This window comes from Harpia harpyja, chromosome 8, assembly GCF_026419915.1.
Source record: "Harpia harpyja isolate bHarHar1 chromosome 8, bHarHar1 primary haplotype, whole genome shotgun sequence".
Taxonomy (NCBI): Eukaryota; Metazoa; Chordata; class Aves; order Accipitriformes; family Accipitridae; genus Harpia; species Harpia harpyja.
In genome coordinates, this window is record NC_068947.1 from 52,101,215 (window position 1) to 52,123,040 (window position 21,826).

The window sequence follows — 21,826 nt, forward strand, 5'->3', positions numbered from 1 at the left end:
GGGTCAGGTCCGTGGCCCACTCCTCAGAGGTGTCTCCTCTTAGCGGTGATGCAGGAGACAGGCTGGGAAATGGAGGTCGGCTTGCTCTTACAGAGTATCAGAGGCACAGGCTGGGTCCAGATCTGCTCAGCTAACACGATAATTTGCGAGCTTTCTTTGTCAGTAGAGCAGAACCAGTTTCCAACAGTTCGCTTTTAAGTTTCAACCCTGTTACGGCCTCCCATCAGCTGCCATATGGCCAATAGGCTCTCTCTGTTTTACACACTCATTCTCCCCAGGCGCTGCAATATATCACCTTCCGTTATGGTCTCCATTTCTGTTCACACCCAGAGTCGAAATCACGTGCATTTGGAAAATCACCCTCTACCTAGAGAAGTTGGCGGATATCAGCAGAACCTGGACTGGCAGCAAGACCTTGCTGACGCTCCAGCTGGAGAGGAGGAGACATCAAGACCGACGTCTGTTGAGCTGCTTTCTGAACATCAACTTCGTTCTTCTTTTGTTTCAGCTGTAGCTGGGTGAGATCAATTACGGCAGGTGACAAACACAAGGAGACAGAAACACAGAGACAGAGAGGAAGGAAAAGAGGTAAGGAAACTTTCTTTCTTTCTTTGAGAAAAGAGGCCAATCTGTTTTCATTTTTTTTAATGTTACGAACTTTACTATTCCACACAAGTTGCTGTTTCGGCATGGGCGGATTGGTTTTGCCCCACTTAAAGGTCTGATGTAAAACCATCTTGAGCCTTTGACTCAATAATACTTCTGGCTGTGCAATTCACCAAGGCCTTTTAGTTTTAACTAAGAAGTGCTTGTCTCCCCAGATTTTTCCCTGAAATGGGCAAAAAAAAAGGGATCTATGAAAAGCTTAACCCGCCTCAGAGCCTGGGGATCTCACAGATCTTTTAAACCCACATATAGGGAAAAATGTCCGATATGAGGGCCTGTCACTGGTGACCATATATCTCCAAGGGCTGGAAATGCACTGGGGAACAGCCCTCCACCAGCTGCCACTTGCTATTACCTTCTCCACGTGCCCTCTAGGAAGGGGAACTTTATTCTAAAAAAAGCCTGAAAAATAAGAAGATGCCGGTCTCTAGCAAACTAGGGACGTCTGCTTACATCTGTACGTGCTGAGACCAGAGGGGTCTATTCTGCTAATCCAGGCTGACTGGCTCACTGCCTGACACCAGCTGCTGATGCAGCCTGATCCACTAGCTCAGGGCTGAGCGAGCAGGATTTCTTGGCGAAAGAAGGATCTTTTCAATTTAAGGACATCAGAAAAGAGACTTGCCTTCCCCTTCCACAGGCTGCCACACTGTTGAAAAGAGGAGTTTCATTTCTGGTTGAATTTTTCAACTTTCAGGTGGCGTATCCTACTCAACCTTTGTCAGCCACCTCAGATATTCCGCTACATGGTGCATTAAGGTTGAGCACAGGTTACTACTTAATGTTCTCCACTATAAACTGAGCAGTCCTCTTAAAGCCCTGGTGCACATTAGCCTCAAATCGATTTGCAGACTTTCCTTTTATCCTCCCCAGTGTTTCACAAATATGGCTGCCAAAGCTGCCTGCAGTACGACAGGGCTTGCCTCATCTAAATTGAGCATCTGTCCCGCTCCCGCTCATGGTTCTTGGGTGCCCAGGGACGGTGCCCACCCGATCTGCCACAGCCTCGTGTGGCAACCCTGTATTCACCAGGGACAAAATTAAGGAGGGATGCATTTTTGCTCTGAATGGGCAGATATACGCCATTTTGCTGTGCTGACCTCATCAATATGTACATAGACCCTTTTCCAGTCTGGGCTGTGCATCAAGTAAACTGCATGGTAAGATCTCACTGTTCCTATTTTGGCAGTTATGTTAATGATACCTGAACATCATCCCAAGCATGCACATGGCTTGGGAGGGCGATGGAGGGCCTGCCTTCAGCGGTCATCTCAGTGCCTTTGCTAGTCACAGCCTCCAGTGATGAAAGATGGTTTGCGGAGCCAAAAAGAGGAGGGTTAGGAGGAAAGGAATGGGGCTAGGCAGAGGAAGAAAAGCTCCGAAAGCAAGTGCTGAAATGTCTGTGAGGCAAAGGCCAGTCTTGGCTTCCCCTTAGGCTGCCGGAGGGGTTAGAAGCCGTAGGGAGCAGCCCGGGCTGTGGAGACGGAGCTGTTTCTCATGGCCTCCACATGGGTCCAGGCACACGGCTAGGCCAGGGGGACTTTATGGCTGAAGAGAGCTCGGCTGGCGCTGAGACGGTGGCCTCGCTGCCCTGCCTCGTCCTGACGGTGGGACCTGTCTCCGGGGGGATCGGCAGCTTTCACCCGGTGGACCCTGCTCCGGCACATCCCTCTTGCAGCAGCTCCGAAGGGTGGCAGCTGCTCTCAGACGAACGGCCAGATGCGCTCAAGGGGAAACGAAAGCAGTGTTGGCCAGTCTGGAGGGGACAGTGGAGCCCGTGAAATGACCTTCACTGCTATCGTCTCTTTGCTCTCTGCTGGCCGTTTTTGTTGCATTTGGTCTCTAACCCTGCCTGCTGCTCACATATGTTTGCTTTAATGTTAATAAGTAATTTCAGAGAAACCGCTACTCAGTAAAAGAGCTGGATCAGCTTTGCTTTAGATGTTTAAACTGAGAGAGAGGTGATCCTCTGTAACCCAGAGCCCCCAAACCAAGCCCAACTGCTTGATGTGCAGGGACAAGAGGCGGCTGTGTCCCGCAGCTGCCGCCTGGCAGGCACCGCAAGGGGAAATGCAGTGCAGCAGCAGCGGCTGAGGTGTGGAGACCTTGTGGGGCTGGATGGCTGGGAGGGCCCCCCCGACCCAGCAGAGCGAGCTGCTGCCAGATCAAAAGCACAGCCACAAGCAAGAGCGAGAGAAGAAAACAAGAAAACCACACTGCATGAAAGAGGCAGAGGAACGCATTGAGAGAGGGAGATGGCCTACTCTGCATCGGTAGCGGTTGCTGAGTTTTTTTGTTTTGTTTTTTTTTTAATTTCGGTTTCCTCCTGTGTCATGCCAGTGCCAGCCTGGGGGAGAGCTCTCTGCAGCCATTGCCTGCTGGGGCTCGGTACTGGAAGGAGCGAGGGCCTGCCAGCCCCTCTCCCAAGCAGATGTTCTCCAGGCCAGACTTGGTCCTGTGGGCATTATTCCCCGGAGCAAGACCACTCACTACCTCAGCTCTCCTTTTCCTATCCCTCAGGCAGGCAGGGATTATTAAAATAAGTCAAGAAGGAAATTAAACCAGTTTAATAAGAGAGGGGAGTTAAAATGAAATGGAAATCAATGTTCACTTGTGTTTTGGGTTTGTGTGGTGGGGTTTTGGTAGCAGGGGAGGGGCTGTAGGGCCGGCTCCTGTGAGAAGCTGCTAGAAGCTTCCCCGGCTCCAAGTCGGACCCGCCTCCGGCCAACGCCGAGCTCATCAGCAGTGGTGGCAGCGCCTCTGGGAGAACAGATTTGAGAAGGGGAACCTGCAGCCGGGTTTGGGAATTGGGATGTGAGAGAAACCCCTCTGCAGATACCGAGGTCAGTGAAGGAGGAGGGGGAGGAGGTGTGCCGGAGGAGGCTGATGCCCCGGCAGCCCGTGGTGAGACGGCAGGCTGTCCCCCCCAGCCCATGGAGGTTAACAGTGGGGTAGATGCCCACCTGCAGCCCGGGGAGGAGCCCACGCTGGAGCAGGGGGATGCCCCCGAAGATGGCTGTGACTCCATGGGAAAGCCCATGCTGGAGCAGTTTGTGCCTGAAGGACTGCAGCCCACAGAAAGAACCCATGCTGGAGCAGTTCATGAAGAACTGCAGCCTGTGGGAAGGACCCATGCCGGAGAAGATTGTGGAGGGCTGTCTTCCGTGGGAGGGACCCCACGCTGCAGCAGGGGGAGAGTATGAGGAAGAAAGAGCGACGGAGAGAATGTGTGACAGACTGACCGCAACCCCCATTGCCCATCCCTCTGCACTGCTGGTGGGGAGGAGGTAGAGAATTCGGGGGTAAAGTTGAGCCTGGGAAGAAAGGAGGCATGGGGGGAAGTTGTTTTAAGATTTGGTTTTACTTCTCATTATCCTGTTTTGATTTGATTGGTAATGAATTAAATTGATTTGAGAAGTAAAACCAAACCTTAGAACACCTTCCCCCCACCCCTCCCTCCTTCCCGGCTCAGCTCCACTCCCGGTTCTCTCTACCTCCTCCCTCCAGTGGCACAGGGGGACAGGGAACGGGGATTGGGGTCAGTTCATTACACCTTGTCTCTGCTGCTCCTTCCTCCTCAGGGGGAGGACTCCTCACTTGTCCCCTGCTCCTGCGTGGGGTCCCTCCCATGGGAGACAGCCCTTCATGAACTTCTCCAACGTGGGTCCTTTCCGCGGGCTGCAGTCCTTCAGGCACAAACTGCTCCAGCACAGGCTTTCCCACGGAGTTCCGGCCATCTTCGGGGGCATCCCCCTGCTCCAGCGTGGGCTCCTCCCCGGGCTGCAGGTGGGCATCTACCCCACTGTTAACCTCCATGGGCTGGGGGGGACAGCCTGCCGTCTCACCACGGGCTGCCGGGGCATCAGCCTCCTCCGGCACACCTCCTCCCCCTCCTCCTTCACTGACCTCGGTATCTGCAGAGGGGTTTCTCTCACATCCCACTTCCCAAACCCAGCTGCAGGTTCCCCTTCTCAAATCTGTTCTCCCAGAGGCGCTGCCACCACTGCCTCTCCCAGAGGCTTGGCGTTGGCCGGAGGCGGGTCTGACTTGGAGCTGAGGAAGTTTCTAGCAGCTTCTCCCAGGACCCATCCCTGCAGCCCCTCCCTCGCTACCAAAAAAACCCCGCCACACAAACCCAAAACAACTTGGGAGGGAGCCCTGCTCCTCCATTGCTAGACATGCTAATAAATCAAGTATGCCTGGACTGTTTCTGGCACAGAGGCCAACTGGCATGAGATGGTCTGGGTTATTAAACTCACTTAACCTCCAGAATGAACTGGCTACATGCCAGCTGCCTAATGGGAGCGGTCCCTGGCCCATGCTAACACCTAAATGCATCCCAGGAGTTGCTCAGGAGAGTGAGAGTTGTCCTGGGCCAAAAATGTGTCAGGAAATGTTCTAGCAATTTAACAGGACTGATGAGTGTGTTCCAGTGCCTGGGAACATTCCCTGACACCACTTAATTTATGAGTACCGCCATAAGATACAGCTGGGCCGGCTGTAAGGAGGCTGTGGGTCTGCTGCAGGCATGTGCTAATGAGAGCAGCTTGCTCAGTTAACATAGCAGAGCCTTGCTTACCAAGATCCGTAAACTCCAGAGTAGCATTGCCTGTGATCTGGCCTGGAGGGATACAGAAGGAGATAGAAAGACAGGGGAAAAATAGGAAGTGGCATGCACGAGAAGTAGAGATAAACAGGGAGAGAGAGAATGAGCGTGAAAGAAATGCTAGCTGAAGGCAACCCATTTTCCCCACTGACTTGTAACATGTAGGTGGTAAACATCATATTGTAGAGATCTGCCACAGAAATACAAAGATTAGTGTGAATGAAGTAGGAATGCAGAACGTGTGAAACCATGAGAAGAAACAGAAAAACAAAGATGCATCAATCTGCATCTACCAAGCTGCGCAAGGTCAGCAGTTCATGAGTCCCACAGTGCTCTGGTTGTGTGGTTTTGCTCAATAACCAGATAGCAAGAAGGTGAAGAACAAACTGAAGCTGTAAGATGACAGGAAAATAGAGATTCCCAGCCAAAACAAAATGATGGTGTGTGACTCAGCGATTTCATTAATTTTTACCTGTTCATTACCTTCAGGTTTTATATGAAGTTTAATGACTTAAATTATTTGAAACCCAGCGCTGACCCTGTTAATTCATAGATATCACTTTAGATTGGGGGCTAACTTTTCCTGCTGGTCCCACTGGGACAGGTGACACGAGTGTTCACAGTGGGGACGAGGTTTCTTCTGTCACCTCAGGAATGGATCTTACTCAGGGCCCTATGCCAGTTCTCGGTTATGGATGTTTCTTCTGAGTGAGACATACAGAGACGCCTTGTTGTTGCCCCTTTCTTTATTCTGTAGCGTAGCCCAGCAAACTGCTTGCTCACTGCTGCTGCATCTTGTTAGGAGTGATCTCCAATGACACGCACTGGCTCCTTTGTTTTACTGTTTTCGCACAAACCAGCTCATGCAAATATTCCCTGGGGCTCGGATGGGTTTTTTGCTTTGCACGAGGCAAGCCACAAATCTTCTCTGACTGCGCCTTTGCCATCTATTTCTCTTCTGATGGTGCACATGGCTGCTGCCTTGCTCTTGCACCTGTATTTTTCATATGTGCATGTGTGTACACCTGTCTAGCTGCCGGATTGTAGGTCATGCTGACCTGATCTCCCTGTAAATGTAGTGTGGATGTTTTCATCTACTCTTTGATAGTTTTGTATGCTCTGATCATTTACATTAATTTCAATATTAAATTATACTCTAATAGAATATATTATACTAAATATTGCACATAATACATATAAATATTGTATAAAATTATTCTTGCATCTCTTTTTAGTTCAATCCCATTATGACCCCAGCCTTCAGTCTGTCACGCTCTTGGCACAGGGAGTGCCTGCTTTTAGAGAAGGGAGGTCGTCTCACTGTTTTTACTCGCTCCCCAAACCAGTTAACCTGCTTGGCTTCCTTTTTGTGATATATGCCTTGGTTTAGGGATAGAGAGGTTGGTAGTCTCCTCGCACCAGCAGCCATGGTCCCCTTCACCTTGCCAGCCCACCCAGCTGCAGCTGATACCAGCACTTCGTCACTGCTACAGTCAGATACTTCATCTAATTTGATAACTCACCTTAACACGATAGTTAGCGCCCAGTTCCCACTTATGGTGTTGTTACCATCAACGCAACTTGTTCTTTTGGACCTCATTCCTCCCTTCTCCCCAGACTTTTTGTTGAATAGTCCTAAGAATTCAAGCAAGTCTTTCCAACAATGTCAGACTTGGTGGTTATTGAGATTTTCAAGGTAAGAAATAAGTAGGCAAAAAACAAACTAAAGAAAAATATTAATAACAGCATAAAGATGGCCTTAATCATAGAATCACAAAATCACACAGAAATATTTAGATGGCAAGGGACCTCCAGAGGTCTCCAGTCCAACCTCCTGCTCACAGCTGGGTTGACTGTAAAACTACAACACATTGCTCAGGGCCTTGTCCAGGGAACATCTAAACATCTCCAAGGGCGGGGACTGCTTGGCATCTCTTGGCATCTATTCCAATGCTGAACCACCTTCAGCGGCAAGAAATTTTTCCTTCTACCTAGTCAACGGTTCCTTGCTGCAACCTATGTCTGCTCCTCTCCTGTGCACATCTGAGAAGAATGTGGCTCCTTCTTCTAGGTAACATCCTTTAGATAATGGGAGACTGAAATTAGATCCCACCTTGGCTCTCCTCTCCCTAACAAACCCATCTTTCTGTCTCTCCCTGTATATGCTCCAACCTCCTCACCATCCCAGTAGCCCTCCATTGGACTCTGCCCAGTTTGTTGGCATCCGTCTTGTGTTGGGGGCCCAAAACTCAATCCTGTATCCTAGATGAGACCTCAGGTGTGCCAAATAGAGGGAAATAATCACTTCCCTCAGTCTGCTGGCTGTGCTCTTGCTAACGCAGCCCTGTATGTGTTCAGCCTTAATCGCTGCAAGAGTGATGATAACCCACCATAGAGAAGTAAAAAGGCACAGCAATCTTGGCAATATAAACACCTGCAGTCCAATGAATGCCAGAAACCTAGGGATGAGTAAAATGAAATGTTTAATACCAAACTCTAGAGGGAACACTGCAGCTGGATTCTTTGCTGAAACACAGGGCTCTGGTGAGCTTACCAATGAGTTTCCACTTCGCTGCACTGAAGGATGGTGGGTGCTCACTGGGAACATGGGGCCCCATCCACCGAGGTCTGAAAATCAACCAGTATTAACAGAGCATTTGCATCTTCCAGGATAGCATCCCTTGGCAGCGACGGCATTTCCAGCCCTGCAGTCTGCCGCAGGGAGGAGCGTTCCCGCAGCGATGGAGTCATGCGGCACAGTGGTGAGCACCACACTTGCCGTCTTCTCGGTTCTGCATCTGGGTGAGTCCTCGGCTCAGCGAACCCTCCCGGTTCTTACAGCCTTTCCACAAGCCTCAAAACATTTGGGGTGTTTTTAGGGTCCTCCTGATTTGCCATACAACATACCTCACACGGTTTAGAGCGGGCTCATTCCAGCCATGAAGCTGTGACAGCTGCCTTCTTACCTTGTCTGGCCTACCCCTGCACTGCCCAACAGCTCTCTGTGGGGCCATGCAGTGGAGATTAGACCAGGGGCTAGAAGCTGAGAGGCTCCCTACATCCATGTCCTGTTATTTCAGAGGCAGCATGGACAGCTCAAGCTTTGGGACTCAGGTTGTTCCCAGTCTGCCTGCTGAGCCTACTGGCCGAAACCAGAGGGTGTGGAGCATCACCAGGTTTGGGGAGCCATCCTGTAGAGATGCAGGAGTGGGGTTCCTCTAGAGCCAGGGTGCACACCAAGCACAAAGTGGAAAATAGCACCTTCCACACTGCCTCCATCTGCCTGGGCAAAACCATGTGTTTCTCATCACAGATTTGCCCTTACAAATGTGATGCTACCAGCTTGCTTAGTTTGATTGCTAATGTTGTAAGGTTTGGTGGACTTTTTAGCGCTCATTTTCCAAGAAAGGAGGGCAACTGAATAAGGCCAAGCCTGCATTTCTCAGATACTCAGCTTTGATTCCTCTGGTTGCAGAAGAAAGATTGGAAATCTTTTAGGCACCCTAGAACCAAAAGCAAAGCAAAAGATTTATAATTTCACAGTTTAAGACAAAATCATCATTTTCTGTGGTCCAATGTGTGATTATTGAAAATCTGTGTTGGCAATGTTGCAGACTACCTATGCTCTTGGGGGAATACGTAACTTGTGGAAAACCCTCCATTAAATTCATGTAAACTTTTTATTTTGCACTTCTGTGGCGCTCTAGTACTAGGGTCACCTGGGGGATCTGCAGGTTAGGCAGCTCTGAGAAGTTACCAAGAGTGTGGTAGGAGACCACAACCCCCTTATTCCCAATTGTACCTCTGGCAACTCCATCTCCTTCTTATGGTCTCCTGCAGAAATCCTCTTTATAGTGAAGGAAAGGAAGTGGTTCTTCCAAGAAACCACTCCTAATGTTTCTTCAACATTATACATCCTACTTGTTTTACTGTCACATAGCCCTCATCCCAAGAACAGGAACCTGACATTAGGCCAGCCTTCTTTCTTTCTTTTTTACTTTACCCTTTCATTTTCCTGGGCTTTCAGTCATGCTCCATGCAAAAATTGGAAGAAGGGGTGAGCAAATTTTCCTCAAATCTTGCTGGGAAGTGAAGGAGGGCTGGCATATGCTGTCCTGCCTTTGCTACCAGTACGACAACTAAATCTTGTCCAGTGGAAAAAGGTTGTTTCAGTAAAACTGTTGACATCTCAAAATTATGAATGATGTTGAATCCACCACAACCACTGGTATTTTCCCTATTTCTGAATGTATGTGAAACAGAATAGCCATTAGCCAGGCAAAGAGCCTAAAGTGGAGGGGAGGGAAGCTGTGGAGCTGAAAAGGCATTGATTGATTGATGAGACAAAGGAGTGAAAAATTCAGAAATTGAGGATAATCTTCCCAGTATCCAGGGAAGGGAGGAGAAATATCTGTGTCTTTCTGGAGGGATGGGGAATATTCACTGAGCTACCCTTCAGAAAGTGAATCTATGCCTTTTTTGGTGGGTATTGACTTTCAGGTCTGATGGCTCAGCAAAACAAACCAGAGATTGGGATCGCAGGACAGGAGGTGATCCTGAAATGCAGAGGCATACCTCATGACAAACGTGTGACCTGGAAGTACGATAAGGCTGTTATAAGGTCGTTTGAAGATAAACATTTGAGAGGTAAGGCTTCCAATTCATCACCCCTTCTCCCCAGTATATGGCTGAGAAACCTCTTCCCTCCTAACCAAGCTTATTTTTTCAAAAGGCAAAGCTGCCATGACCGATCGATCTGAAATCAACTCCAACAGTAAACACCTGAGGGTGTTGGACTTAAGGCTCTCCGATGCCGGCACCTACATCTGTGAATCTGGCTCTCACAGAGTCAGTATCTCACTGCATGTCTTTAAATGTGAGTGATTAGAGGGCTTTTATCCATGAGAAGCGGAGGGGTGAGTGGAGCGTAGAGCTCGGAGAGACATCTCTGCTGGGATTCTTTATCCAGCTGCCATTTCTTCTGGCCTGGGCTATCATAGTTCATTTCTCCTCCATCTCCAGGGCATAAAGTCTCCGTATTCTCTTTGCTGTGACACATGTCGCTCTCTCGCAGGAAAAGGAGTTGACTTCCTGGCTGCACTTTTTCTTTTTACAGTGACGATCTCTTCAGATGGGCACTTCCTGTCAAATGAAGTCCCTGAGCTGACTTTAATGCAAAATTCATCCCATACTCTACCAGATCTCAACATCACATTGTTTAACAATAACAATAACATAGTAAGACCAACAATCTCAGAAAAGAAGACCCATCAAAAATACACACTGAAGTTAAAGCAACTGGAGGCTACGGACAGCGGGACCTGGATGTGTCATGTCCAATCAGCCTCTCCATTGATTAATCAGAACATCTCCTTTGATGTGAAGGTATTAGGTATGTGACAACAAAAATGCAACTCACACACTGCCTCGGGAACCATTGCTCCCTCCAGCTCATGAGCTGAGTTTTTACTTTGCAGCATCCCAAGCGATGGTGCTCCAGGGTCGATTTCCCAGGGCTTCCAACACTGCAGCTTGGGCATTGCTCTGCTGCCTGAGCTCTATTCCACACTTGCTCCCACTTTCCTCTCCCGGCTTGGTGAGGAGAGGATCCTCCTCTCCTTGGGGTCTGTTCTTCTCAGCTCTGGTGAGCTTGGGAGCTTTGGCTCTTTAAACCTATTCTCAGACCCTAACTGTTTATCCTTCCTGGGGTATCTCATGGCTTTTCTCCAAGTCCTCTTTCAACTGAGCACAGCGTGCATCTCTCCAGATCAAGGGTGGACACAGGGAAGTGTAGCCATGGATCTCCCTGCCTCTGTATTCCTTGTCTCTTCTGAATTCAGGTTTTCAGAATACAGATTTGGAAAGAAAGTATGCAACTGCTGATAGCACTGTCATCTTGTCATGGCATCTGAACTTCCGGAAAATAAAATGGAAAGAAGGTTTCACAGGACAACTGAATTGGAAACAACAGGAAAGTGCAACCGCTCATGAGCTACTTGATTTCAACGTCACAGCACGAGGAGAGCAGCATGAGACCAAAAAAAGCAGCCGCTTTCAGTTTGAGATAAGAAAACCTGAAAGTACCATAGAACTGAAACTCCCCAAAGTCCATTTCAACCACTCTGGGCAGTACCAGTGCCAGCTGGCATACAATAGAAGATATGTGCAGAGCAAGATAGAGCTGATGGTGATGAAAGGTGAGAGAAGGAGAAGTGGGTCAAAAGATGAGGAGCTGCAGAAACCGGGAAGCCACAAGAGTGTGGGTGGACCCATCTTCCCATCCCCTCACTCACATGTCCTTTTCTTACCTTTACAGTCTCAGCTAACCCTGCTGGGCCACTCCCCAGAGGGGCCGAGATGACCCTGACCTGCCAGGTCTCTAGTCCACTCCCATCCAATGCCCACTTGCGCTGGGAACGTGTGAATGGGACTCAGATGGACATCAAGAAGTCAAAGCAGAATGCAGTAAAAGTGGAGGTGAACGTCAGTGCTGCAGGGCTGTGGAACTGTCACCTCATAGAAGAAAATGACAAGAAGATCAGCCTTAATTACCACGTGGGTATGGAAATTAGCATCACATCCCTGCCTCCATCCAAAAGCCTTAAAATTCTCTTTGTTTCTGTGTCTGAATACTTTTCTCCTTCCAGAGGAAGCTCCTGTTTGGATTAGCTATGTGGTAATTGGCGCAAGTATTGGAGGCAGTGTATTGGTGTTTGGCCTTGCATGTCTGTGTGTCATCAGTGGTATAAGCTGGCAGCGGAGAAGGGTGAGTGCCCTGGTCCCTGTGAAAGGTGAAGAGATGACAGTCTCCCCAAACCATAGGAGGAGTTTGATTTTCTGTTTGGGTGTGGGGCAGAACAGATAAAGGGTCAATCCTTAGACTCAAAGCAAATGGTTAGAGATGGACAGTCTGCAAATGTCAGACAGTACTTTACTACCACTTCAGAGAAAAGCATTTGAAGCATAAAAATATCTAATCGTTACTTATTCCTTCTCTCCTGGCAGCAACGGGCAAAAAGGATGGCACGAGCAAGACAATACTTGCTGGAAAACAAGACATGTCAGTGTCAACAGTAAGTGGCAATGAGAGCACCCACAGTGGGCAAAGACTCTGGTTTCAAGACCGGGGAGATGGGTGGTCGAGTGGGGAGAAATGGAGCTTGAGCCTGCTTGGTGCTACAGTACAGCTGCATTTCAGCATTTTCAGCTCTTACTCATATTAAGTCATGCTTAAGAGTTATGAGCCATGTTTAATGAATTTCCTGTTATGCCCCAAACCCATGGTAGCACTGTGCTGGGAAACTTCTGAGCAGAGAGGTTTCACTTGAATTACCTTGACTTTGAGAGATGTTAGCCAAACCCAAGCAGGAGCTCCAGAGTCCTTTGGTAGGTTCCACACTGGATCTGGGACCTGGGTATCAAGGTTGTGAAGGTGGAAGGCACACAACCAAGCTCAAGGATGAAACCCGAATTTTAAAAATCCATGATGTTCATAATGTAATTCCAGCTCTACTAGCACAGTGCTGGACTGCAATCTGTGAAAATTGCCAATAACTTCCTTGGAGCAAGGAAAGAAAAGAGAAAATCACAGAACACTGTGAACCATGCCGTCTCCCAAAGGCCTTCGGTGATATGAAATACACCATCATGTCCTGGCCCTTTTCATGGGAGCACGGATTTCTCAGCAGAGAAGCTGCCCTTTTCCAGGTCTTTAAGCTTATATGGTATCAGGCATCAGAAGCAGCTGTGGAGAAACGCTGATGGCTATTCTGTCACTGCAATTGGAGAGCTAAGGACAGTATAAATGATTGCACGAACAAGTTCAATGAATGTATAGGTGCAGAACTGGCCTTCTGCTTAATTTTCACTGGTGACAGTGGCAAACTGTGATAGTTTCACCAATTTTTTTTCACTGTCACTGAGAATTCAGTGAGATGTTTATTGGCAAATACTGCTTCATAGCTGGGATGTATATGTGGTGAAGAGTTGGTTAGCATAACAAGTGTCAAAGAATTCACCTCGTTTTCACCTACTTTTTATCAAGGTTAAAAAATAATCCCCATAAGGATAGGACAAAGCCCACACAGCTACATCAAAAACTAGATAAATCTGTGCAATGCAAGTGCTGATACAGTTGTTCTTTAACTCTCTTTGCCCAGGAAGCAGCTCAGCGTAACTGAAACCTAAACCGCAGCCATGTGGATGCACAAGTAACCGTTTGCATCCTCAGCTACAGAGGCAGGCAGGCATTCTCTACACTACGCAAAAATTGGGAGGTTGGCTGGCTTCGAGGTATCTGAGTGAAGCCTTTCACCTCTACAATACTGGTACTCACATAATACTTTTCTCTTGCAGCCGGTTGAATAAGTAGTATTGCAGCACTGGAGTCAGAAGGACTGATGAAGTCTCTTCCTGTACCTACACACCTGCCAGCCCGTAGTGCTCTGTGAATCCATCTCCCTTTCTCCTGTTTTGATACAATTCTTTATTCCTTCATCATTCCCCCAGTCTAATGCCATGGAGGGATGTTGTCTGGCTAGTTGATGGACAAGGCAAGAAACCCTAAAGGATTATGACTGATCCCCAGTTCTACAATGAGAGACACTGAACAGAAGATATATATACATATACATATATATGCTTGTATTTTGCTCATGCACTTAAATCGACCTGCTTGTGAAACCAGCTTTATGCGCTTATTTTATCTGCCTGAGCTACAATAAATTACTTCAGGGTTGGGGGTTTTTTTTGCAAGCTGGACAAAATTTTTTCTGAGGCACTCCTGTCTGGTTCAGATTCACATTTCTCCCTTTCCTGCTAGGATGTGGAATCCTGATTCTTACTATCTCCCACCTCCCTGGCTGCCACAAGCCTTCCTTAACGCACCAGCCCTCTGCTCTCTGTGAAACCTGTCCGTCCTCGTTCGCCTTTCCTGGGCAGTCAAGCCCTCCAGTACCCCCCAGACCCATTCCTCAGCCTGTGGTCTTCACCTCTCCCACAACAAACCCATGCACAAGTGAAAACACTACAAGCAGTGGGATAATTCAGGACTAATTTTGTCGGGAAGGCAGTTCAGGAGAGCTTCTGGAAATCAGAGCCTGAAGAAGTTGTGAATGTTGATCTAAAAGGGAAGTTTGGGAAGGGGGTGACAAAGTCATTTCCTAGGAGAACAAACCAGCCTTGGGCTGAACAAGCCCACAGAGTGCGGAGAAGAGATGCTTCTGAGAAAGCCACCGAAAACGGTTCTCACCAAAACGATTCTTTGTTGGCTCAAGGAGGTGGGAAGAGGGAGTGAAAAGCCCAGGAAACTTAGGATGGAAGTAAAAGCGTGTTGCAGAGATGCCAGAATGTCCTGAAAGAAAAATACTGTTAAAATATGTACACAGAAGCCTTGTATATAGAGAAGTTATTCTACCATCTGCTAGCGGCGGGTCAAAAAGGCCTTGAGTTCCTACAGCTGTCACTGGCTGCAGTCCAGGTTTGTTCGCCTGTGCTGGGCTTGCTGGGGAAAGGCAGAGAGGGGCAGAGACCCCCCCCAGGGCACCCAGTTACTGGAGGAGGGGGCTTCTCTGTAGCAGTCACGCCAGCATCACGCCGTTACTGACAGAGAAAAGACAGGTAGCAACAACGGCAGAGACAACACCTGCGAGCCGGGGGAAATCGTCCTCCCCACAACCCCATCTCTCCCCTGGAGCGGGGACGCAGCCCCAGGCAGCTGTGGCAGCAGGTGTGGGCCACCACCGGTGTCACGCCTGCTCCTTCACCATCATCCTCACACAAACAGGAGTGACGAAGGCCCGCGCTAGCGCCGTTTTCCTTCCCGCAGCTTGGGCTTGCGCGCACAAAACTACATTAACTTCGGAAAAGCCTTGGTCCATATCCCGCTGCATGGAGTTGCTCCTGTCCTGTCCCTGAACTGCCAGCGTACCTTGGGAGCCGGTTGAGGCCCAACTGTCTGCTAAACAACAGATCATCAGGGCTTAAGGAAAAGTCAGTTTTGGGAGCTGTACGAGGGAAAATGAGTGCAGGGTCAGTGGTGATCGATGTAATGATCATGACAAAGTGCTTGGCATAGTCCCCTCAACCAAAACCAACCCCTGCTCCTGCAGTCCAGACCCTTCTCCTTAAATAACTGCTTGAGTACCCAAGTCTGCTCCTCTTCCCACTCACATGGGTGTCCAGAGCAGAGGGATTATCCTGCACCACCTGATCCCCAGGTGGGACAAAGCAGCATGCTGGTGAGAGTCCATCATGAGCTCCTCTGACGCTGCAGCCATCTCCAGCAGTTCAGATGCTCACCTGAGGCTCTGGCAGCTGAACCAACCCCCTCTGTACCTAAAAATGCAAGCCTTGACTTTTTCAACGAGACGATCAGCCTGATAAAAAAAGACTAAGCTAATAGGGCCCACCTGGCCTCCAGCACAGGGTCCATCAAACCTGGCCTGTTGGGGATGAAATGCATGGGTAGCAAAGAATGCCCGCACCGGTGGCTCGGAGAGCACGGAGGTGTCTGTGCTGCCTGACAGCGTTGCCCGCAGCTCTCGAAGCCAGGAGGCAGCAGGCCAGCCCCAGCACAGCCCTGATCTCACGCTAGCAGGCAGCAGTGCAGTCTCCAAGCCAGGATGGTCCTCTCGCTGGGCGAGGAGTGGTACCGCGTGGACGCGTGACCCTCAGCTCAGCAACCCCGGTTCTGCTCTCTTCCAAGGGCTGGAAGAGGCGCACTGAGTCCCCACAGGCGACCGAAGGCTGTGTCCCCATTCGCAGCTGGGACCAACCTGCAAAGCGCGGTCAGGCTCACACCCTCGCCATCGATGCAGAAGGTCCCTCCACCCGTTTCCAGGTGGCCCGGCTGGCGTTACAGCGGACATGATGGTGCCACTGGGATGCCTCTAAGTGCATGGCTGCATCCACAGATGCACAGCTTCCAGTTCTCCCATCTGGATGGGCGTAACAAAAATGCTAAGTGTTGTTCCTCAACACTGCACATTTCCTCAGTAAGTCTCATGATTTCAGCAGTCGTGACCCTGCCCTACTCTACTTGAAACTCACCTGCAGGCACAAACCACTCTAGGCTCCGATCTCATAAATCTCTTTTTTTGGCAGCTCTCCTGTCTGTAACTTTTCACATGGCGACCTTCTTTGTTCCCTAGATGCGCAGACTGCCCTGACTGAGAGAGAAGTCATCCACAGAGCGAGTCCTAGATGGGCTTTGCTTTCCATCTGAGTGTAATACTGAAAGCTTCAGTGTGGGCTTCAAGGCAGTACGAAGGTGGAGGTTCAGCCCAGATAAGAACAAGCTTGCACAAAACGTAAGCGTGGATGTAGATGTACCTGATGAGTCCCCAGCTGGAATGGACTGCAGTAACATCTTGCCCAGGCCTGGGCTGCGGTAATACAACAGCACACTCCCTTTCTGAGACAACACACTGTCTTCACAGCCCATGCAGCAGGTAACGCTGTGGCAACAGCGCTCCTACGAGGCACTGAAGACAGAGATGAAAAGCCGGGTGTCCCTATCAGATCACTTTTGTGTGGTCCCTTCCTTGTAGCACACCAGGGCTGTACAGGCTGTGTTGCACGTATCCTGGTTTTCCTTCTCAGGAGGCATTGAGGACTTCTCCCTTTGCTAGGTGTCACGAGGGCGTAGCTACACTATGCGAGGGCATAATTCCTCTGCACGACGCAAACCACAGCGATGTACAACTCTACAAAGCAGCAAACAGAATGACAGACATATTTTATCGTGTGGTGACAGCTCGTCAGAGTAACCCTAAAATGACGGCAGGACTCAGAAGGGCATACATGGCAATACTTACAAAATGACAACGGCAGCAAGAGCTCCGTGCAGTGATGTGGAAACATCACAGAAAGCAAGAGTTTAGAAAAAAACTGAGAAGTGCTGGTTTTCCCTAACATGTTGGTTTTTCTGGTACTACTGTTCCCTATGTTTCTGGTCTGCAGAAGGGAAAAAGCACATGCTTCAGTCCTTTGGACCCACCTCCAATGCACGGTCCCCTGTCAGGACCCACAGACCTGCTTGCTCCCGCGGAGGAAGGGACTTGGACACAGCTGAGAATATACTGCCCTGTCCGGTTCTGCTGAACTAGAAACACATGGGCTGAAATAATCCCGGCCCACAGCCCTACTTCCCCCAGCCCCTCCTGCTTCCCAGTTTATTTCTGCTCTTTGAATGCAACGCGCGGCGGTGATTCGGTGGATGCTGTCAGCCCGGATCTGCCGAGGCAGTCCATGTGACTCATGCTCCCCGCAGGCTCTGCAGCGGAGCACTCACACCCCTCAGCCTTCAGAGCCAAATGACCCCGTGTGTTTCTCTGCGTGTTCCCAAGGTCTAGAAGGGAGGAAGCTGTGCACTTCAGCCTCTTCTAATTTCCTTTTGTCTCAGGGGAAGTAAAAAGAACAGTTTTCGGCATCCATTTGAGGGGCTCATCAGCCTAATGCAGCTGCAGAGAGCGAGTAGCTTCCATCCACCCTTCTCGGAGGTGAGGGTAGAGCAGGAATGCCAGACCCCTGCAGATGCTCAGCTCTGGACTGGTTCCTTTCTGAGAGTATTCCCAAGTGTGTGTTTACTAGGAGGGACCCCGGGGTTCGTTAGTGCACCCACATCCAAGCGACACCTCCAAACCACAGCGGGCTGCCTTTGCCTCATGCCTGCCAGCATTCTTCCCCAGCACGCCCCTTGAAGGAGTCTTTGGCTCTCCTCCTGTTCATTTTCCAGCCAGCTTGGCCAAGCCTTAGAGGTGCTTCCAGATTTGGAGAATTAGAGAATAGCAGAACAAGAGGTGGTGGCAGAGACTGCCTCGTGGGCAAGGAATCAAAAGGGAAGAGAGGAGAAGCCCCAGCTCCGCAATGCTTTCGGCAGGAGCTGGCTGGCGTTACAGTGGCTGTTTCAGGCTCTGGTGCCGACAAGTCCCTCTTCTGAGCTTCTCTGTGTGCTGTGTGGAGGTGAGGGCCTGGAGATGAACAGCACTAACAGTGACACCGGCTCTGTGAGGACCACGGCTCCGGAGGGGCCACCACACCAGCTGGAATGACGAGGGGAGCCAGAGAGCTTCTGCAGCACGGGCCTGCTGCATCCAGCATGTCAGCGGCGCTCCTGAAATCCCAGCCTATTTTTTAATTAAGAAAAGATTGTTCTGGTTTGAGAAACCTCAGGCCTACCTAGACAAGCTAGGGGAACAGGTGGTAAAATGAAAATTGCAATTCTGTGATACAAATCCAAAGAAAAGAAATCATTTCAGCTCCTTCCAGATATCGTAGGTTCCCAGATTAATGATTCAAGAGCTCATAATTATCCTTTCTGTGTATGAGAACAAACAAGTAAGTGTTCGGTAATTTTGGAAAGTGGCGTAATTAAATTCTGAAATGACATTTTTACATCCTTCACAGACTGGCACTCGCTGCGCTGGGATATCAGTGAGGCCGCCAGGGCAGGAGGGATGAAAAAAGTGTCAGTAACATAGAGAAGAGAAGAACACGCAAAGCATTACATCGGGCGGGTAGGGGGAAGCAGGAGGATACATACCCCTCTGCCAAATAGCATGCAGCGTCATAACAACCATGTATTTGACAAGCCTACCCTGGTACTTCCTTTTCTCAAGGAAAATATCATATACAAATATTTATGTATGTGACAGAGGAAAAAAGTAGTTTAAAAGGTGCCCAGCTGTGTAAGGAAAAACATTCAGCTGTAAACAAGCATCCACAAGTTCAAATCCTAGTATTTACATTGCAAGCCCTTAATATTTCTGCGTAGCTCATGATGAGCATTAGTTGTCTGTCCCCTGATGTGAGCTATTATCGCTTGCCCATTTTGCAGACGAATTATCCGAGAAACCTCACTAAATCTTTCCGTACAGTGCTAGAAATAGAATCTAAGGTTTGGATATGACAAATCTACATTGCAGTCACTGTCTTTTCTGAAGGAATATGCTAACGTATCTGCTTGGCTGGATTCTTATTAGCCATTAAACACACCCTGCTCAGAGAGCCAGGAAAGATGCCAGGAAACCTGCTTGCAAGCACACCAGCGTAGCCTCACAAGAGGTTGTGTAAGCCATGTTGGGGCTCTGAGGATGGGTTTAATTGCATCCATGATCTGCGAGAAACACGTGTGAAACCGCTCATGGTCACTAGCAAAGTCCTGAGTAAGAGCTGCAAACCATCAAAGCCCTGTGAAGTGAATTTGGCTATTCTGTTAACGCTTTCCTTTTAGGATTCTGGTGTTTATTTCTTGGTTAATGAGCTCTGCTCCTTTAAGAATCCAGGGCACCTCTGGGAAGAGCATTTCCCTGGACCTGCAGAGCCGCTGTCCAGAAATAACTGATCTTCACGCAACAAACTTTTCCAGAAAACATTTCTTACCCTGACATTGTAACAGTGGTGTTTCTTTGCGCCTGGATGCCCTAGGATATTTTAGTGAGCCACTGAGCCTTTAGACAGCAAGATCACTGGTGAGAGTCCAGCCTGGCTCTGTAGGAATTAAAAACTGCTCCCAGCTCTGTGAGCCCTTCTAAGGGATGAGTCTGGGGGGGGAGTCTCACTTCTAGCCTGGGCTTCTTAGATCCACAGGGAACGCTGTACCGTGGGGCTTCAGGATCTCCAGATCCAAGCATTGGCACTCCTTGGCATGTGCATTGTCAGTGTGCAGCACATATACAGTTGCGACCCACCTCCTACCAAAACCACGTGTCTGGAAATCCTAGGCAAATAAAGAGAGTCTTTGAAATCCATTTAGATGAGATGGATGGACGGACGAGCATCTACTTAGAAGCATGACAGCCCTAGGGTGAAAGCTCTTCTTCCTCCCCCAGAGCTCGTTCTGCCTCGCAGTAAATCTTCAATTTTGTGCTTTCACTCAAACTAAGAACCCAGCCACATCTGCAAACGCAAGAAGCCTCCTCGCGATAGGAGGACCTGTCCCCATCCAGCTCTGCTCACCAGTCTCTGTCAGGTGTAGCCCAAGCCATGAAGAGATGCTGGGCTGCAGGACGTCCCTACCTGAGCGGAGCTGAGGCAGGCAGGCAGCGTGGAAATTGCCGGAAGCTTCTTTTGCTGTTTCCCTGAGATAACAAGAGGATTTATTCACCCACGCAGGCAGGCTAACAACTCACACTAAGGAGACTCAACTTCTGAATCAGAAGAGGATGGTAACGTGGAAGTTATCACATTAAGTAATTCATACAAATGACACAATTGGAGCTGCACAAATGTTTACATTTGTGGATATAGACCTTCTCACTTCAAGGCGTAAACCTCCCGCAAATGATAGAAGTTGTAAAGAAATGACGGGGGGGGGGGGGCCGTAACCGTGCCTTCTCACATCTCTGGCTCCTGCTGTTGCTGGACTGGCCACTGAGATGAACCTCGGGGCTGTTCCACCGCGGCAGTTCCTGCATGCCAAAGAATAGCCAGAGCACGGCAGCATCGCTGCCACCCACCATCCTCAAAAATCTCTCTTATCACCTACCTGACACAAAGCTGGATCTATTCTAGTGGTTCCTGATTCTACTCACTGTCTCTAAAACAATGGCTAGCGCAATGCAAACAGGTCTTGTCTCAGAGATGATCTCTTTTATACCTCTGGAACTGCCTTCGCTGCTGCCCCTGGGCCTGAGAACCAGCAGTACCTCCAGCTTTCTTACTCAGGAATCACTCCTCCTGCTGACCATACAAACCTCAGATGAAATTCCTTGGTATCCAAGGCACTTGGGATCACCTCAACCAGTATTTAGAATGGTGTATGAAATCTGCCCTGGCAGAGGGGGTGATAAAGCTGAGCAGACCCTGGCTCCGTAGGGTCAGGTCCACTTTAGCAAACAGGGTGATGCAGCAGGAGCAGGTCTACAGAGGAAAACAGCCGATGCTGAGGACTTAGTGGCCATGCTGTAACTGTCTGGGGGCTTACTTCAGACTAACCCTAGCCCAAAGCAAAGCTGAATTCTCACTGTCCTCAGAGCACATCTGCTGCACATCTCGCAGGTCCTTTCACCTAAATTGTTCATGTTCGCCTGATCCAAACTGAGGTGCTAATGCAGCTGCACCCTAACCGTCCAGAAACGCGGACTCCCATCCCGCCCCCGTTCTGATGGAGGAAAGGAGCGTAGAGACATCTGTTCCTAAAAGGAACAGAGACAGGGATGGTGTTGGTGCCTTCACTTCAGCAGCAAGACAGTAACAGGCAAATGAGACGTCTGTCGTCTTGTGAAGACCTTCTAGCCAGGCTTGCCCTCACTGAGGTGACACAGCTGGAGGGGGAGCTTTACCCCTCTGACACAACCAACCCATTCCTCCGAGCGCTACTCCCGCTCCCTCTCCTTCCTTCTCTTCCCCTTTCCCTGCCTGCAGGACCACGCTGCTGGCTGCGCGATGGAAGAGGCCACCCCAGCAGCCGAGCGAACCGCATCGGCTCTGCTCCCACGGCTCACCCCGGGCAGCAGACGCCCCGGGCAGCCCGCTCTCCCAGCACCCCCGCAGGCCCCTCTGTCAGCCCTAGCTCTTCGCCTTTCGCCCGTCCTCCCGACATCTCACACGGCC

General features: G+C 49.6%; 1 protein-coding gene across 1 annotated transcript; it reads left to right on the forward strand.

Annotated features, from left to right (window-relative positions):
* The first annotated feature begins 362 nt into the window (after positions 1-362).
* CD4 (CD4 molecule) lies at positions 363-13,969 on the forward strand. The gene is made up of 10 exons (XM_052795110.1): positions 363-588; positions 7,943-8,074; positions 9,773-9,919; positions 10,005-10,148; positions 10,389-10,664; positions 11,113-11,469; positions 11,589-11,831; positions 11,920-12,038; positions 12,278-12,345; positions 13,628-13,969. The coding sequence occupies exons 2-10, from the start codon at positions 8,014-8,016 to the stop codon at positions 13,641-13,643; spliced, it is 1,431 nt and encodes a 476-aa protein (XP_052651070.1). The 5' UTR covers positions 363-588; positions 7,943-8,013; the 3' UTR covers positions 13,644-13,969.
* The last annotated feature ends 7,857 nt before the right edge of the window (positions 13,970-21,826 follow it).